The 17430-nt window shown below is 43.4% G+C and overlaps 1 protein-coding gene across 5 annotated transcripts in view; it reads left to right on the top strand.

Moving 5' to 3' along the window:
* Positions 1–1706, top strand: part of htr4 (5-hydroxytryptamine receptor 4) — a 198618-nt gene extending 196912 nt beyond the window's left edge. For all 5 annotated transcript variants that reach the window (XM_068042954.1, XM_068042950.1, XM_068042953.1 and 2 more), the window contains one exon: positions 665–1706. In XM_068042954.1, the coding sequence (XP_067899055.1) occupies positions 665–737 (73 nt within the window). In that variant the 3' untranslated portion in view covers positions 738–1706. The remainder of the gene's footprint in view (positions 1–664) is intronic.
* The last annotated feature ends 15724 nt before the right edge of the window (positions 1707–17430 follow it).

Here is a 17430-nt window from a genome sequence, read left to right as displayed (position 1 = left end):
GATTTTCAGATACTAAAGGAATAAGAGCTATGGGGATAGTGTGGGAAAGGTGGAGTTGAGGTAGAAGATCAGTCATGATCATATTGAATGGCGGAGCAGGCTCAAAGGTCCGAATGGCCTATTTCTGCTCCTATTTCTCATGTTCTTATGTTTTGGTGCTCTAGCAGGGGCGGAAACCTGATTGGAGGAATTCAAACATGGAGCTCTTGGAAAGTTGAGCACGAATTTGGGAGGCAACAGCATATTCAAGGACTTTGGAGAGGAAAGGGAGTTTGGAGATGAGACTGTGGTTTGCATGGACAGAGGGGTCAAGGGTTGTTTTTTGAGGAGGGGGTGATGACGGCAGATCTGAAGGCCAGTACCTGCGAAGAGAGAACTATTAACCATATCAGCTAACGTGGGAGCCAAGAAGTGAAGCTAGGTGGTCAGCAGTTTAGTGGAAATAGGGTCATGGGAGAAAGAGGTGGATCTTATGGGCAGGATGCACTTGGAGAGGAGATGAGGGGAGATAGGAGAGAAACTAGAGAACAAATTTGAATAAATATTGCACAGATTGAAGCAGATTATAAAATCCTATTAACATAACGCAAGCAAATTCCATATCCCGGGTTATCTTACATGTATTTTACTAACTGCTGAACCCTCTTCATTTCTTACTTCATAGGTACACGGTTTTACGCAATGGCCATCTTCAGGAGCATGAGAACCTGTCTCTCCACAGTGATATTGGGTCATAGAATTCATGCTTCTAAACAGGATTGAGACACAGAATGTATGGCCTTATCCCATCACTGGAATTATTCTTTTCTCTTGGTATGAAACATCGCTCCCACTAACAAAATCAAAATATATGTTTACAGTACCATTATGTTCAAAACAAAAGATTACCTTGCATGGTTGGAACAGGAATTTTGTAAATATTTATTATGGTAATAAAATATACTCCTAAAGGGAATTTTTATGAATGGCTTCTAAAATTAGAGCTTATGTTGTACTTTCCTGTTACTATGTGACAGCTGTTTTGAACCAAATGTGTGGAATGAAACTATAGAAGAAACAAACAAAAAAAATCTGATATTTACATGTTATGAGTGGTAGATCAAATGCACGCAATCTTTTGTTGTTCTGAGTTTCTGCTTGATAAATGGGATGTACTATTTGTAAGCTTTAAAGCCAAGTCATTTAAATGTGTCTTAAATGTCATCAAAACACAAATGCTGTCTGATGTATTGAAAATATTTCACATTGTGAAAGAAGCTTTAGAGGTAGTCTCCTAGAAAATTGTAACGCATATTTCTTTTATTGAAAGTGAGAGACACTACATTACTGACTCCAGCAACTGAGTCATAAGCTTTTAATGTAATTCCCACACATCGTTAGTTATTGGAAAATGAAGCAGTGTTTAATATATACCTGAGTAGTCATCTATTTCTAGATATTATCTAAAGCAAGTCTGTGTAAATAGATTTATAGTTTTGGTAGAAATGTTCAACAGGATCAATTGGCTATTTATGTTGATCAAACGTCATTTTATATATTTGAAGCAGGAATAGTTGGAGAGGATGCTTATGTTAGATTTTGTTCCGTCACAAGGTACTGAATTGTTTATTCATTCCATGTGTGATAGCTTTAACAACGTATGCTAATTTTGAAATGCTGCTGACAGATGTTTTGAAAGGAAAATAAATATTTAAAATTATATAATACATTTTATGTTTGATTTTTTAAAATATTCAAGCTTTTATTGCTTTGGCAACAGTTTATAATATTTTGAACTTTGTGTGCAAGACTTTTTGTCTAGCTTTAGTCTTGGTTCACTGTATGTTGTTAAAATACTAAACTAAGTATCCAAGTTTGTACACCACCCAACATTTCATTATATTATTCATATTAGCATTCAACAAAATCTGTCTGAAATTTACAGGCATAGAAATTACAATTTTAATATTCGATGAGGCTGACAGGGAGAATATTAGAGCAGTCAAGTCTAGAGGTGATAATCGCACAAAGAGTTTCAGTGGCAATGGGTGGGGTGAGGTAGGAGTAGAGATCAGCACTGTTGCCTAGTTGTAAATAAGTGGTCTTGCTGATTACTAGGATGTCAGTGTGAAATTCAGTTCTGAGTCAAAGAGAACACTTGAGGTTATATATCAATAGGCTCAGTCTGCATGAATAATCAGGGAGACATAAAGTCAGGAGACAAGGTGCAGAGTTTCAAAATTTCAATCTTGCTGATGTGGAAGTGCTCGGACTAGGTTTGTTGTAGGCTAAGCATTAACAGCACCATGGTAGTCAAGAAGTCATGGGTAGTGTAACAAGGTAGGGCTAGGTGCCATCAGGGTGGAAACCAGACTGAAGGGATTCAAAGAGGAAGTAATAGGAGAGATCAGCCCTGAGCTGGTGGGCATGACACATTCAAGGATTTTAGAGTGGAGGGGCATATTGGATATAGGATGGTTTATGTAGTTGGGCTTTTGAAGAGGGGTTATTATGATAGTCTTGAGGGGCACTGGGACAGAACCTAATCAGAGAGGGCTATTGACTATTCGCGTAAATATTGCTGCACGTGTGGTAAATATATGATTAATTGAGTCAGGAGGTGGTTGAGGGTGCAGAAGCTTGACGAGAGCTAGTGGAGAGACTGGGAAAAGGTTGCTGTGTGACATGAGGCAGTGTCAGAATATGGGACTATGGGGAGTCATAAAGTTATAGAGTCATCACGGAATAAAAGGAGGCCGTTCTGCCTATTGAGTCTCTTTTGAGCAATCCAGTCAGTCCAATTCCTTTGCAGTATCCCCATAGCCCTGAAAGTTTATTTCCCTCTAGTGCCCATCCAATTTCCTTCTGAAGTCATTCATCATCTCCGTTTCCACCACTCTTGTAGGCAGCAAGTTCCAGGTCATTACCACTCACTGCGTTAAAAAAGTTCTTCCTCACATCCCCCATGTACCCCTTGCCAAAAAACCTTAAATCTGTGTCCCCTGGTCCTTGTACCATCAGCTAATGGGGACAGCTTTTCTTTGTTTACCTTGTTTAAACCTGTCATAATCTTGTACACCTTAAACACCTTTACTCCAAGGAGAACAACCCCAGCTTCTCCAACTTAACCTTGTCGCTAAATTGCCTCATCCCTAGAATCATTCTGGTAAATCTCCTCTTCTCCCTTTCAAGGACCTTCGCATTCTTCCTAAAGTTTGTTGACCCTAACTGTATGCAATACTCTAGTTATGGCCTTCCAGAGCTTTATAAGGGTTCAGCATAACTTCATTGCTTTTGTACTCAGTACATCTATTTTTGACACCCAAGATCACATATGCTTTGCTAAATACTCTTTCAAATGCCAGCAGGGTTGGAACCAGGCACAGGTGCAATTTAAAAATAGTGGTCCTGGAGGGCATCTCTGGATCTTGACACCTCTGGAACAAACTACAATTTTCAAAGGAGGGCAGGGTGGGGAGGGGCAGGGTGGAAGGAACTGAGAACCCACTCACCTTCACTTATCGGCCATTTAAGCTCCTAGAGGACTGCACTTTTCAAATCGGATCCCGGCGAAGCCTAATAGTCTGGTTCACATTCATACACAGCTGTCATGTTCACGGCATGGCGAAGGGGAACTTTTTTTTTGGAGCTTGAAAATTATGGGGCCCTTGGGGATCTTGTCCCAGATCATGTGCATTACCTCAGTTATGGATGGTTGAACTCCGTTTTATTGTTTATTCTGCCAGCCCTCTAAGGAGCTGCCATTTCTCTTTGGCAAGGCAGTGGCAAGCCCCATCATCGCTGCCACCTGCCTTTCTGTTCTTGCTCTGTAAGGAGCTCCTGCCTCCTGCAGATGCTCGCACCATTAATTGGTCGCCGAGTTCACCTCCTGCCCAATTAGGGCTTGTATATTTCAAAATAGCATGACATGAACGATGCAGTTGAGGCGCAGAAGTGGGGCCGGAAATTATCTGGGTGTCAGGTTCCCAACCTCATTTTGAAAATCCAGCCAATATGTCCTGCTACCTTCAAAGATCTATGCACATGAACCCCCAGGTACGCCTGTCCCTGTATACTCTTTAGAACTGTGCCATTTTATATACATTGCCTCTCCTTATCCCTTTTATCAAAATGCATCACCTCACACTTGTCTTTATTAAATTCCATCTGCCACATGTCTTCCCATTCTGCTAGCCTATCTATGTCCTGTCAAGACACATCCTGGGGAGGAGCAGGGAATCACTGAGATCAGGTTCTGGAGTTGTGCATTTTTCTGTGCGTGTCTGGACACTGCAGTTGCTGTCAGTTTTACAGAGTAATGATGGTGAATGCTAACCACTTCACTGTCATTACAATTGCAAAATCCGAACTCTGAATCAGAGATAGGAGGAATGTTGGAGGGTAAAGTCCTCAAAGGAGGAGGAAGTGCCAACGAGTAAGGGAAAAGGTTAAGATGGTACCTGACAATAACAGTCCTACCTGCTGCAGTAAGAGCTGTGGTGGGATCAATAGCCTAGCAGGGTGATGTCACTAAGTGGAAACGATTCACCTTCTGTGAGCAAGTTCTGTTGAGATGCAGGATGTCACTCAATAGAAAAGATGAGTTTGTAGATGTTGAGATCCTTATTTGCAAGGCAGAATACATTTTGAAGAGTAATAAGGAGTGGATGGGTATTAAGAAAATCATGGTCAGAAGGGAGCCGAGACAGAGTCAAGAACTTGGAACAGATTGGAGAGATTTGTTCCACTAGGTCCTCAGTGGGCACAATGAGTGGGAATGTCAGCAAGAGAGGAGAGTGAGACAGTTGGAGCTTCTGCTCAAAACAAAGCAGTGATCGGTACCTCCATGGGATCTTCAGAGAACCTCAGGTGGAGAAGCTCATTTTCCACTGAATGCTTTAACTGACTGTGGAAGATAAATTACTGTGTAGAAATAAAGGTACCCATGTGTTAGTTCTTGGGTAGATGATTGAAAAGGGAAGGAGTTAAAGGAATTAGCCTAATTTGCAGTTTATATAGCTTGACTAAACTGCTTCAACTTTGAAGTTTATGATGTTGCACTAACTGTCTTTCACCTCTTTCCAAACAGCAATAAGCTATTGTATTACAGCATGTTTAAGACCTAACTCTTACTGTTTTCACAGGTGAGTCACGGAAATAATGTGACTAATAAACTCTATGAGTCAATACAAAGACAAAAAAATTAGATAAAAAGAATCTATTGACAGTTCAACAAATCAGATTGAAAAGACATAAATAAATCATCAGAATATGGCAAATTTGTGTCAATTGCCAGGGGAGATAAAGGTCCAGCCATGATATTCTCATGCGACCTCATAAAACTAGTGTAAAATTTGTGTAATAATACCTTTTAACCATTTCAATTTACTGAAACATTTTTCAGATGTTAGTTTAATTGATTTCAAACTTCAGTTTCAGACTGCTGTAATCACATTGCTATATGTCGCTATGTTTAATTGCAAAATAGCTATCATAGCAGTATTAATATATGATAAAGAAACATTAATGTACACATGTAGAACAGGATGGGTAATTTGATAATATATCAACATTTCCTTTGACATGATTAAACTTTGGGTTTATAGAATGTAAATATCTGTCAAATACCCAAAGATTTCAATCAATTTCAATAGTAATATGCAAACACTGTCTTCACAATCACTATATTCAAGTTTCATTTCAATATGCGTGCCTGTCCTCATATACATACAACTTACAATGAAGAATTTCAATAAATACAGAAGTATGTACAAGAGACTAGGCATTTTAATTATTAAAACATTTACATATAATAATTGAGAGAAAAAGTGGATAAATTGGAAATGCCAAATTATTTTAGACATCCCTAATTAAAGCAATATCTAGTGATGTTCTGTAAGTAGCCAGCTTGATATTTATAACTGTCTGAGTGTGATTAGCATTCATCATGGGAAATATATTTTATTGACCAACAAAATAACATTCCCAAAATCCAGCAACTCATGATACATATCTGGCAGAACAGGTCTGCCTTCTTCATGTAATGCGAGATAGATTCAATGCATTTTTTTTTTCATTCATGGCATGTGGGCATCACTGCAAATCCAGCATTTATTACCCATCCCTAATTGCCTTTGAGAAGATGGGGTGAGCTGCCTTCTTGAACTGCTGCAGTCCATGTGGTGTAGGTACTCCCACAGTACTGTTAGGGAGAGAGTTCCAGGATGTTAACACAGCCACAATGAAGGAAAGGTGTTATATTTCCAAGTCAGGATGTTGTGTGACTTGAAGGGGAACTTGCAGGTGGTGGTGTTCCCATGTGCCTGCTGGCCTTGTCCTTCTAGGTGGTAGAGGTTGCAGGTTTAGAAGCTGCTGTTAAAGAAGCCTTGGCACATTTCTGCAGTGCATCTTGTAGATGGTACACACTGCAGCCATGATGCACCAGTGATGCTGGGAATGAATGTTTAAAGTGGTGAATGGGATGACAATCAAGCAGCTGCCTTGTCCTGGATTGTGTCGAATTGCTTGAGTGTTGTTGAAGCTGCACTCATCCAGGCAAGTGGAGAGTATTCCATCACAACCCTGACTTGTGCCTTGTAAATGGTGGACAGGCTTTGGGGAGTCAGAAGATGAATTACTCACCGCAGAATACCCTGCCATTGACCTGCTCTTATAGCCACAGTATTTTTGTGGCTGGTCTAGTTAAATTTCTGATCAATGGTGACCCCCAGAATGTTGATGGTGGGAATTCAGTGATGGTGATCCCATTGAATGTCAAGGGGAGATTCCCCTATTGGACTTGCAGCATGGATGTTACTTGCCAATTATCAGGCCAAGCCTGAAAGCAGGTCTTGCTGCATGCAGGCTTGGTTTGGTTCATTATGTGAGGAGATGCGAATGGGACTGAAGACTGTGCAATCATCAGCGAACATCCCCACTTCTGACCTTATGATGGAGGGAAAGTCATTGATGAAACAGCTGAAGATGGTTGAGTCTAAGAAACTACCCTGAGCAACACCAGCAGTGATGTCCAGGGGCTAAGATGATTTGGCTTCCAACAACCACAACCATTTTCCGTCATACTAGGTATGACTCCAACCAGTGGAGAGTTTTCCTTCCCAATTTCCATTGACTTCAGTTTTACTTGTGCTCCTTGATGCCTCACTTGGTTAAATGCTGCCTTGATTTCAAAGAATCTCACCTTACGTCTGAAATTCAGCTCTTTTGTGCATCTTTGGACAAAGGATGCAATGATTTCTGGAGCTGTGTGGTCCTGGTGGGTGCCGCCTGATAACACAGTTGACCACACCTTCCATTATTTAGTTGATGATTGAGAGTAGGCTGAAGGGGTGGTAATTGTCCGGATTGGATTTATCCTGCTTTTTGTGGACTGGACATACCTGGGTGATTTTCCATTTTGTCAGGTAAGTGCTGTAGTGTATAGTTCATTTATTGTTCATTTGATATGTAGTGTATTGTTTATTTGAGGACACTGTACGTGCTTGGTGTAACATGTGCAGTATGCCACTAGAGAACGACGGTAATAAATGTTCATTTTACAGCAGCAATCCAGAAGGTAGTGCCATGTGTTTTTTCCAGAGGTTTACAATAGCACATCTACAATGTAAGATCTTACAGATGTCAGTGTTGTAATTACACTGGAACAGCTTGGCTATAGGTGTGGCTATAGAGGTGTGGAATATAAAGATAGGTGTAAAATGGATCATGCCAAAAATGGAGCAATCCAGAGTAAAATAATTAATTGGGGGAGGGCCAATTTCAATGGGGTGAGAACGGATCTGGCCCAGGTAAGTGAGAATCAAGGACTGGCAGGCAAAACTGTTATGGAAAAATGGGATACCTTTAAAGAGGAGATAGGTCAGGTATAGTCGAAGTGCATTCCCAAGAGGGGGAAAGGTAAGACAAAGAAAGCCAGAGGTCCTTGGATGACAAAAGAGATAGAGAGTAAGATGAAGCAGAAAAAGGGTGCATATGACAGATTTCAGATTGATAATGCAAGTGAGAACTAGGCTGATTATAACAAGTTTAGAGGGAAAGTGAAAAAAGGAATTTGCTAAGAGATAGTATGAGAAGAGAATGACTGCTAACATAAAAGTGAATCCAGAAGTATTCTATAGGCATATAAATAGTAAAAATATGGTAAAAGGTGTGGGGATGATTAGGGACCAAAAAGGGGATTTACACATGGAGGCAGAGGGCATGACTGAGATAGTAAACGAATACTTTGCATCTGTATTTACCACAGAGGAAAATACTACCAAAGTCATAGTGAATGAGGAGGTAGTTGAGACACTGGATGGGCTAAACTTTGATGAACAGGAGATATTCAAAAGGCTGTACTTAAATTTGATAAGTCACCAGGACAGGATGAGATACATCAGATACTGAGGGAGGAATGGGTGGAAATTGTGGAGACAATAGTCATCAACTTCCACCCTCCTTAGATACAGGGATGGTGCCAGAGGACTGGAGAATAGCAAATGTTACACCCTTATTCAAAAAGGGTGTAAGGATAAGCCCAGCAACTACAGGCCAGTCAGTTTAACCTCAGTAGTGGGAAAGCTTTTAGAAGCGATAATCTGGGACAAAATTAATAGTCACTTGGAAAAATGTGGACTAATTAAGGAAAGCCAGCATGGATTCGTTAAGGGCAAATCATTTTTAACTAATTTGATTGAGGTTTTTGATGAGGTAACAGAGAGGATTGATGAGGGCAATGCGTTTGATGTGGTGTACATGAACTTCCAAAAGGCATTTGATAAAATGCCACATAACAGGCTGGATTTTGTGGAGGAGCAGGGCTTCTGGTGGAGGGCCTTGGCCTCTTGTTCCCCCTCCGGTGCGATCCTCTGTTGTTCCAGAGGCAAAGTTTCTGGCGCCGGGATCTCCATCCCTGTAACGACAGGGATCTCACCTCCAAGACTGTGAAGAAGGGAGTTTGGTAAGTGAGTGAATTTTAAGGGTCAATCTCTCAAGACTAGTTTTTGTTTTGCTTTGTTTACATCTAGCAATTAATTGAAATTCCTCTTTCAGTTAAGAGGTAAGTTAGGTTTCTTGTAGTTTAAACAGGGATATGCTAACACTCTGAGAGTAGCTGTAGCTAGTTAATTAGGTAGCTAGCTTAAACTGGTTTCTGAGCTCTAGTAGAGCTGACACAGCATTGTTTTCAGAGTATAAATTCAGGGGACTCTCATTGCTGCTTGTCTGAATTGAGGGCTACCGGAGGACACAGAGTGTTAAGAAGGGAGTTTAGTAATTGAGGGAACTCGGGAAGGACGGGAATTATAAATTAAGAAGAGAATAAATTTGAGTGCACAGAGTGTAAAGTGAAAGTTTGGTGCATGAGGAGGGGCTCCATTCTTTCTTTCTTTTACCTTTTTTCAGCCTCCAGAAGCTGTCTCTCTCTTCGGTACAGGTGAGTAACTGGTAAGTTATTTTACTTATCATTGTAATAAAAAAAATTTTAAAGTTACGTTATGGCAGGTCAGCTCGGCCAAATGGAATGTACATTCTGCGGTATGTGGGAAGTCATGGACACACCAGATGTCCTAGACGAACAAATCTGCAGGAAGTGTCACCCGCTGCAGATGCTTGAGCTCTGGGTTTCGGAACTCGAGCAGCAGCTGGAGTCACTGTTGTGCATTCGCAAGGCAAAGGACTACATGGATAGCATGTTTAGGGAGATCACACCACAGGTTAGGAGCAGGCAGACAGAGAAGGAATGGGTGACCGCCAGGCAGTCTAAGAGAACCAGGCGGGCAGTGCAGCAATCCCCTGAGCCCATCTTGCTTGCTAATCGGTTTTCCATTTTTGATACTGGTGAGAGCGATGGTTCTTCGGGGGAGTGCAGCCAGAGCAAAGTTCATGGCACCAAGGATGGCTCAGCTGCATAGAAGGGTAGGAAGAAGAGTGGAAGAGCAATAGTGATATGGGATTCGATAGTCAGGGGATCAGACAGGCAGTAAACGTGACTCCAGGATGTTGTGTTGCCTATCTGATGCCAGGGTCAAGGATGTCACAGAGTGACTGCAGGGCATCCTTCTAGGGGAGGGTGAACAGCCAGATGTCGTGGTCCACATTGGTACCAATGAAATAGGTAGGAAGAGGGATGAGGTCCTGAAAGCAGATTTTAGGGAGTTAGGAAGGAAATTAAAATGCAGGACCTCCAAAGCAGTAATCTCAGGATTACTCCCACTGCCACGTGCTAGTGAACATAGGAATAGGAGGATTAATCGATTGAACACATGGCTGGAGAATTAGTGTAGGAGGGAGGGCATCAAATTTCTGAGGCATTTAGACTAGTTCTGGGGCAGGTGGGACCTGTACAAGATGGACAGGCTACACCTTAAGAGCATTGGAACTAACATCCTCACAGGAAGATTTGATAGTGCTGTTGGGGAGGGTTTAAACTAGCTTGTCAGGGCGATGGGAACCTGAGGGATAGCTCAAATTGGAAGGAAGTAAAGCTGGTAACAGGAGGTAGAAAAGTAGCAAGTGACATTAGAATGCAAGCAAAATAAAGGCGAGCATCAACTAAGGCTTAGAATGCAGAAAGTCAAGAAGACAAGGTTAAGGGCACTCTACCTGAATGCACACAGCATTCGCAACAAGGTAGATGATTTAAAGGTCCAAATTGAGGTAAATTAGTATGATCTAATTGCAATAACGGAAACGTGGCTACAGAGCGACCAAGACTGGGAACTGAATATTCAAGGATATTCGACATTTAGGAAGGACAGGCAAAAAGGAAAAGGAGCTGGTGGTGCACTGATAATAAGGGATGGGATCAGTATATTAGTAAGGGAGGATCTCAGATCGGAAGAACAAAATGTGGAATCTGTTTGGGTAACGCTAAGAAACAGCAAGGGGCAGCAAACATTGGTTGTTTATAGGCCACTAAACAGTAGTGGTAGTGTGGGGCATGGTATTAATCAGGAGATTAGAGAAGCATGTAGCATGGGAAATACGGTAATCAAGGGTGATTTCAATCTGCATATAGACTGGGTAAACCTAATGAGCACTAATGTTGTGGAGGATGAGTTTCTGGAGTGTGTTAGGGATAGTTTTCTAGAGCAGTATGTTGAGGTACCAACGAGAGAACAGGCTATTTTAGATCTAGTATTATGTAATGAGAAAGGGATAATTAATAATCTTGTTGTAAAAGAACTTCTAGGGATGAGTGACCATAATATGATAGAATTTTACATTATGTTTGAAAGTGAGGTAATTCAATCTGAAGCCAGGGTGTTAAATTTGAACAAAGGAAATTATGAAGATATGAGGGGCAAATTGACTGAAGTGGATCGGGAAAATACATTAAAAGGTATGACAGTACATAGGAAATGGATAGTCTTTAAAGAAATATTACATAGTTTACAGCAACTATACAATCCTTAGAGGCACAAAAATGCCAAAAGAAAAGGCAGTCAACTGTGGATAACAAAGGAAGTTAAGGATTGTATAAGATTAAAAGAAAAGGCCTATAAAGTTGCCAGAAATAGTCGTTAAGCCTGAGGATTGAGAGGATTTTAGAATACAGCAAAGGAGGACGAAGAGACTGATAAAGAAAGTAAGAATAAAATATGAATGTAAGCTAGCAAAAAATATAAAAACAGACTGTAAAAGCTTCTATAGGTTTGTAAAAATGAAATGTTTGGCTAAGACAAATGTGGGTCCATTCCAGGCAAAGTCAAGAGAATGGCAGAGAAGCTAAATGATTACTTTGTCTCTGTCTTCACTGAGGAAGATACAAGAAATCTCCCAGAATTAGAGATCCAAGGAATTAGGGTGAATGAGGAATTGAAGGAAATTAGTATTTGTAAGAAGGTTGTATTGGAGAAATTAATGGGGCTGAAGGTTGATAAGTCCCCAGGATCTGATATTCTACATCCCAGAGTGTTGAAAGAAGTAGCTGTGGACATAATGGATGAATTGGTGATCATCTTCCAAAATTCTATAGACTCTAGAGTGTTTCCTGCAGATTGGAAGGTCACAAATGTCAGCCCACGATTTAAGAAGGAAGGGAGAGAGAAAACAGGACATTACAGACCTGTTAACCTTACATCAATTGTTGGGAAAATGCTAGAATATATCCTAAAGGATGTGATAAATGGACACTTGGATAATAATGATCTGATTGGGCATAGTCAACATGGATTTATGAATAGGAAATCATGTCGACAATCCTGTTGCAGGTTTTTGAGGATGTTACTAACAGAATTGATAAAGGGGAGTCAGTGGACATGGTATACTTGGATTTCAGAATGTTTTTGATAAAGTCCCCCACAGGAGGTTGGTGAGCAAAATTAAAGCACATGGGACAGGAGGTAATATACTGGCATGGATTAAGGAATGGTTAACAGGCAGAAAGCAAAAAGTAGGAATAAACGGCTCATTCTCGCGTTGTCAGGCTGTGACCAGTGGGGTACCGCAGGAATCAGTGCTTGGGCCCCAGCTGTTCACAATATATATCAATAATTTGGATGTGGGGACCAAATGTAATATTTCCAAGTTCGCGAATGAAAGAAAACTAAGTGGAAATGTGTTGTGAGGAAGATGCAAAGCGGCTTCAAGGGGATTTGGACAGACTTAGTGAGTGGGCAAGAATGTGGCAGGTGGAATATAATGTGGAAAAATGTGAGGTTATCCACTTCGGTAGGAGGAATAGATGTACAGAGTATTTCTTAAATGGTAAGAGATTAGAAACTGTAGATGTACAAAGGGACCTGGGTGTCCTCGTCAATAAGTCACTGAAAGCTAACATGCAGGTGCAGCAAGCAATTAAGAAGGCTAATGGTATGTTAGCCTTTATTGCAAGAGGATTTGAGTACAGGAGTAATGAAGTCTTGCTTCAATTGTATAGAACCTTAGTTAGACCGCACCTGGAGTACTATGTGCCGTTTTGATTCCCTTGCCTTAGGAAGGATATATTGCCATAGAGGGAGTGCAACGAAGGTTCACCAGACCTGTTCCCGGGATGGCTGGACTGTCCTCTGAAGAGAGATTTGGGAAACTGGGCCGATATTTTCTAGAGGTTCAAAGAATGAGAGGTGATCTCATTGAAACCTACAAAATACTTAAAGGGATCGACAGGGTAGATGCAGCTAAGGTGTTTCCCCTGGTTGGGTGAGTCTAGAACCAGAGGACACAATTTCAAAATAAGGGGGAAGCCACTTAGGACAGAGATGAGGAGAAATTTCTTTATTCAGAGGGTTGTGAATCTTTGGAATTCTCTACCCCAGAGGGCTGTGGAAGCTCAGTCATTGAGTATGCTTAAAGCAGAGATTGACAGATTTCTAAATACCAATGAAATAAGGGAATATGAGGATAGTGTGGGAAAAGGCACTGAAGTGGAAGATCAGCCATGATCATATTGAATGGTGGGGCAGGCTCGATGGGCTGAATGGCCTTCTTCTTTGGCCTCCTTATCTCGAGAGACAATGGGTAAGCGCCTCGAGGTGGTCAGTGGTGTGTGGAGCAGCGCCTGGAGTGGCTATAAAGGCCAATTCTAGAGTGACAGGCTCTTCCACAGGTGTTGATTGTCGGGGCTGTTACACAGCTGGCTCTCCCCTTGCGCTTTTGTCTTTTTTCCTGCCAACTGCTAAGTCTCTTCGACTCGCCACAGCGTTTATGGCTGCCCACCAGCTCTGGCGAATGCTGGCAACTGACTCCCACGACTTGTGATCAATGTCACAGGACTTCATGTCGCGTTTGCAGACGTCTTTAAAGCGGAAACATGGACGGCCGGTGGGTCTGATACCAGTGGCGAGCTCGCTGTACAATGTGTCTTTGGGGATTCTGCCATCGTCCATGCGGCTCACAAGGCCAAGCCATCTCAAGCGCCGCTGACTCAGTAGTGTGTATAAGCTGGGGATGTTGGCCGCCTCGAGGACTTCTGTGTTGGAGATAGGGTCCTGCCACCTGATGCCAAGTATTCTACGGAGGCAGCGAAGATGGAATGAATTGAGATGTCGCTCTTGGCTGACATACGTTGTCCAGGCCCCGCTGCCATAGAGCAAGGTACTGAGGACACAGGCCTGATACACTTGGACTTTTGTGTTCCGTGTCAGTGCGCCATTTTCACACACTCTTTTGGCCAGTCTGGACATAGCAGTGGAAGCTTTTCCCATGCGCTTGTTGATTTCTGCATTGAGAGACAGGTTACTGGTGATAGTTGAGCCTAGGTAGGTGAACTCTTGAACCACTTCCAGAGCGTGGTCGCCAATATTGATGGATGGAGCATTTCTGACGTCCTTGCCCCATGATGTTCGTTTTCTTGAGGCTGATGGTTATGCCAAATTCATTGCAGGCAGTCGCAAACCTGTCGATGAGACTCTGCAGACACTCTTCAGTGTGAGATGTTAAAGCAACATCGTCAGCAAAGAGGAGTTCCCTGATGAGGACTTTCCGTACTTTGGACTTCGCTCTTAGACGGGCAAGGTTGAACAACCTGCCCCCTGATCTTGTGTGGAGGAAAATTCCTTCTTCAGAAGACTTGAACACATGTGAAAGCAGCAGGGAGAAGAAAATCCCAAAAAGTGTGGGTGCGAGAACACAGCCCTGTTTCACACCACTCAGGATAGGAAAGGGGTCTGATGAGGAGCCGCCATGTTGAATTGTGCCTTTCATATTGTCATGGAATGAGGTGATGATACTTAGTAGCTTTGGTGGACATCCAATCTTTTCTAGTAGTCTGACGAGACCACGTTTGCTGATGAGGTCAAAGGCTTTGGTGAGATCAATGAAAGCAACATAGAGGGGCATCTGTTGTTCGCGGCATTTCTCCTGTATCTGACGAAGGGAGAACAGCATGTCAACAGTCGATCTCTCTGCACGAAAGCTACACTGTGCCTCAGGGTAGACGCGCTCGGCCAGCTTCTGGAGACTGTTTAGAGCGACTCGAGCAAACACTTTCCCCACTATGCCGAGCAGGGAGATTCCACGGTAGTTGTTGCAGTCACCGCGGTCACCTTTGTTTTTATAAAGGGTGATGATATTGACATCGCGCATGTCCTGAGGTACTGCTCCCTCGTCCCAGCACAGGCATAGCAGTTCATGTAGTGCTGAGAGTATAGCAGGCTTGGCACGCTTGATTATTTCAGGGGTAATGCTGTCCTTCCCAGGGGCTTTTCCGCTGGCTAGAGAATCAATGGCATCACTGAGTTCCGATTTTGTTGGCTGTGTGTCCAGCTCATCCATGACTGGTAGAGGCTGGGCTGCATTGAGGGCAGTCTCAGTGACAACATTCTCCCTGGAGTACAGTTCTAGGTAGTGTTCAACCCAGCGGTCCATTTGTTTGCGTTGGTCAGTGATTGTGTCCCCTGATTTAGATTTGAGGGGGGCTATCTTCTTGATGGTCGGACCAAGAGCTCTCTTAATGCCACCATACATTCCTCTGATGTTTCCGGTGTCTGAGGCCAGCTGAATATGACTGCATAGGTGTTGCCAGTAGTCGTTTGCGCAGCGCCTGGCTGTTCTTTGTGCAGTGCTTCTGGCTGCTTTAAGTGCTACGGATGTTAACTCGCTGGGGGCTTTCTTGTAGTTCAACAGTGCAATGTGCTTAGCGGCTATGACAGGTTCCAGCTCTTCATTATGAGATTGAAACCAGTCTGCATTTCTCTTCGCACTTTTGCCGTAGGTGGTCAAAGCTGACTCATAGATGGCGTCTCTGATGTGGGCCCACTTGGTCTCAGCATCCCCTGTGGATGTGTTTTGAAGGGCTGTTACAAGTGAATTTAGAAATTTTTGTAACAGCTGTGGATGAGAAATTCTGCTCGTGTTGATGCGCGGGTGGCCCTTCTGCTTGGAATGATGCAACTTCTCTGGTCTGAGTCTAACCTTGCTGCACACCAGGGAGTGGTCGGTGTCGCAGTCCGCACTGTGGAAGCTGCGTGTGATTTGAACACTGTTTAAGTAGGCTCGCCTTGTGACGATGAGGTCTAGCTGGTGCCAACAATGCGATCTTGGGTGCCTCCATGAAACCTGGTGACAGGGTTTAGTGCGAAAGAACGAGTTGGTGATGCAGAGGTTATGATAGGTACACAACTCAAGCAGTCTCTGCCCGTTCTCATTCATCCTTCCAACGCCATAGCGCCCAAGGCAGGAGGGCCATGAGTCATGGTCGGCCCCAACCCTGGCATTAAAGTCCCCCAGCAGGAATGGCCTACTCCTGCTCATGTTCCTGTGTAAGAGCTGCCGGTCAATCACATGGCCAGCAACTCAGCAATATCAGCTGTGCCACCTCTAGCAGTGGGCAGTGCCCGTACTGCAGAGGCCTTGCACCCAGGCCCAGCACTGGAATCCCAGACCTCAGGTAAGTGAGACGGGGCATGGGGGGCGTGGGCATGAAGTCGAAGGAAGAGGGTGTCCATGAAATTGTAGGTTTTGCCAGCAGGGCTCTTCCGTGGGCCACAGATTGCCAATGAAGGAGGGACGCCTCCACCCCCCAAGCCCACAGGGAGGGCGCCTCATTTTACAAGGCATCCTCCCCGTTTTTTTTTTCTTTTTTTTTTCTACAGGGAGTTTTATTCTGTATCTAACCCCATGCTGTACCTGTCCTGGGAGTGTTTGATGGGGACAGTGTAGAGGGAGCTTTACTCTGTATCTCACCCCTATTTTTCCCCGTTTTTTTCTCCAAGGTGGCCTTTATACCCCAGGCCCCTTTTATATATTTCATGTCGAGGGGGCCTTTATTCCTCAGGCCCCAGCATCCTCCCCGTGTGGCGGAGGCACCCACCGCCACTGGTTAGATCCCAGCAGCAGCGGGAAGAGGCCCTCAAGTAACCGTTAGTATGCCACTTAAAGGCATCAATTGGCCTATGGATGGGAAGGCTGTCATTGGCTTGTCCTGCCCCCAGATAAATTGCTTGGCAATGGGGCGGTGATAGGCCCTCTGCCCCTGCCACCCGACGCAATTCTATGGGTCCCCCCTCACCTCCGACCCCATCTTGAAAGGGCCGATAATTTCCAGTGCAACAGGAAGCAAAGTTAAGGCCATGGAATAAAAGCAACAGGCAGCATGGATGCAAAGTTGACTGAGTGACAGGAAACAGAGTGGTGGTGAATGGTTGCTTTTCAAACTGGAGGAAGGTATACAGTGGGGTTCTCTCGGGGTCAGTACTAGGACCACTACTTTTCGATACATATTAATGACCTAGACTTTGGTGTATAGGGCACAAATTAAAAATTTGCAGATGACACAAAACTTGGAAGCATTGTGAACTGTGAAGAGAAGAGTCATCGATTTCAAGAAGACATAGGCTGGTGGAATGGAAGAACGTGGCAGATGAAAATTAATGCAGAGAAATATGGGCTGTAAGTTACACGTCCCCCCCCCCCTCCACCCCACCGCCCCCACCGCCAGCACTGGGAGCGGGCTAGGAGGCCGGGGTGGTTGTAAAATTGTGTGGGAGGCCGGGAGGGTGCCATCCC

The sequence above is a fragment of the Heterodontus francisci genome, chromosome 12 (genome assembly GCF_036365525.1).
Source record: "Heterodontus francisci isolate sHetFra1 chromosome 12, sHetFra1.hap1, whole genome shotgun sequence".
Taxonomy (NCBI): Eukaryota; Metazoa; Chordata; class Chondrichthyes; order Heterodontiformes; family Heterodontidae; genus Heterodontus; species Heterodontus francisci.
The sequence above is the reverse complement of the archived record's forward strand: the minus strand, read 5'-3'. Positions and strand labels throughout refer to the sequence as shown.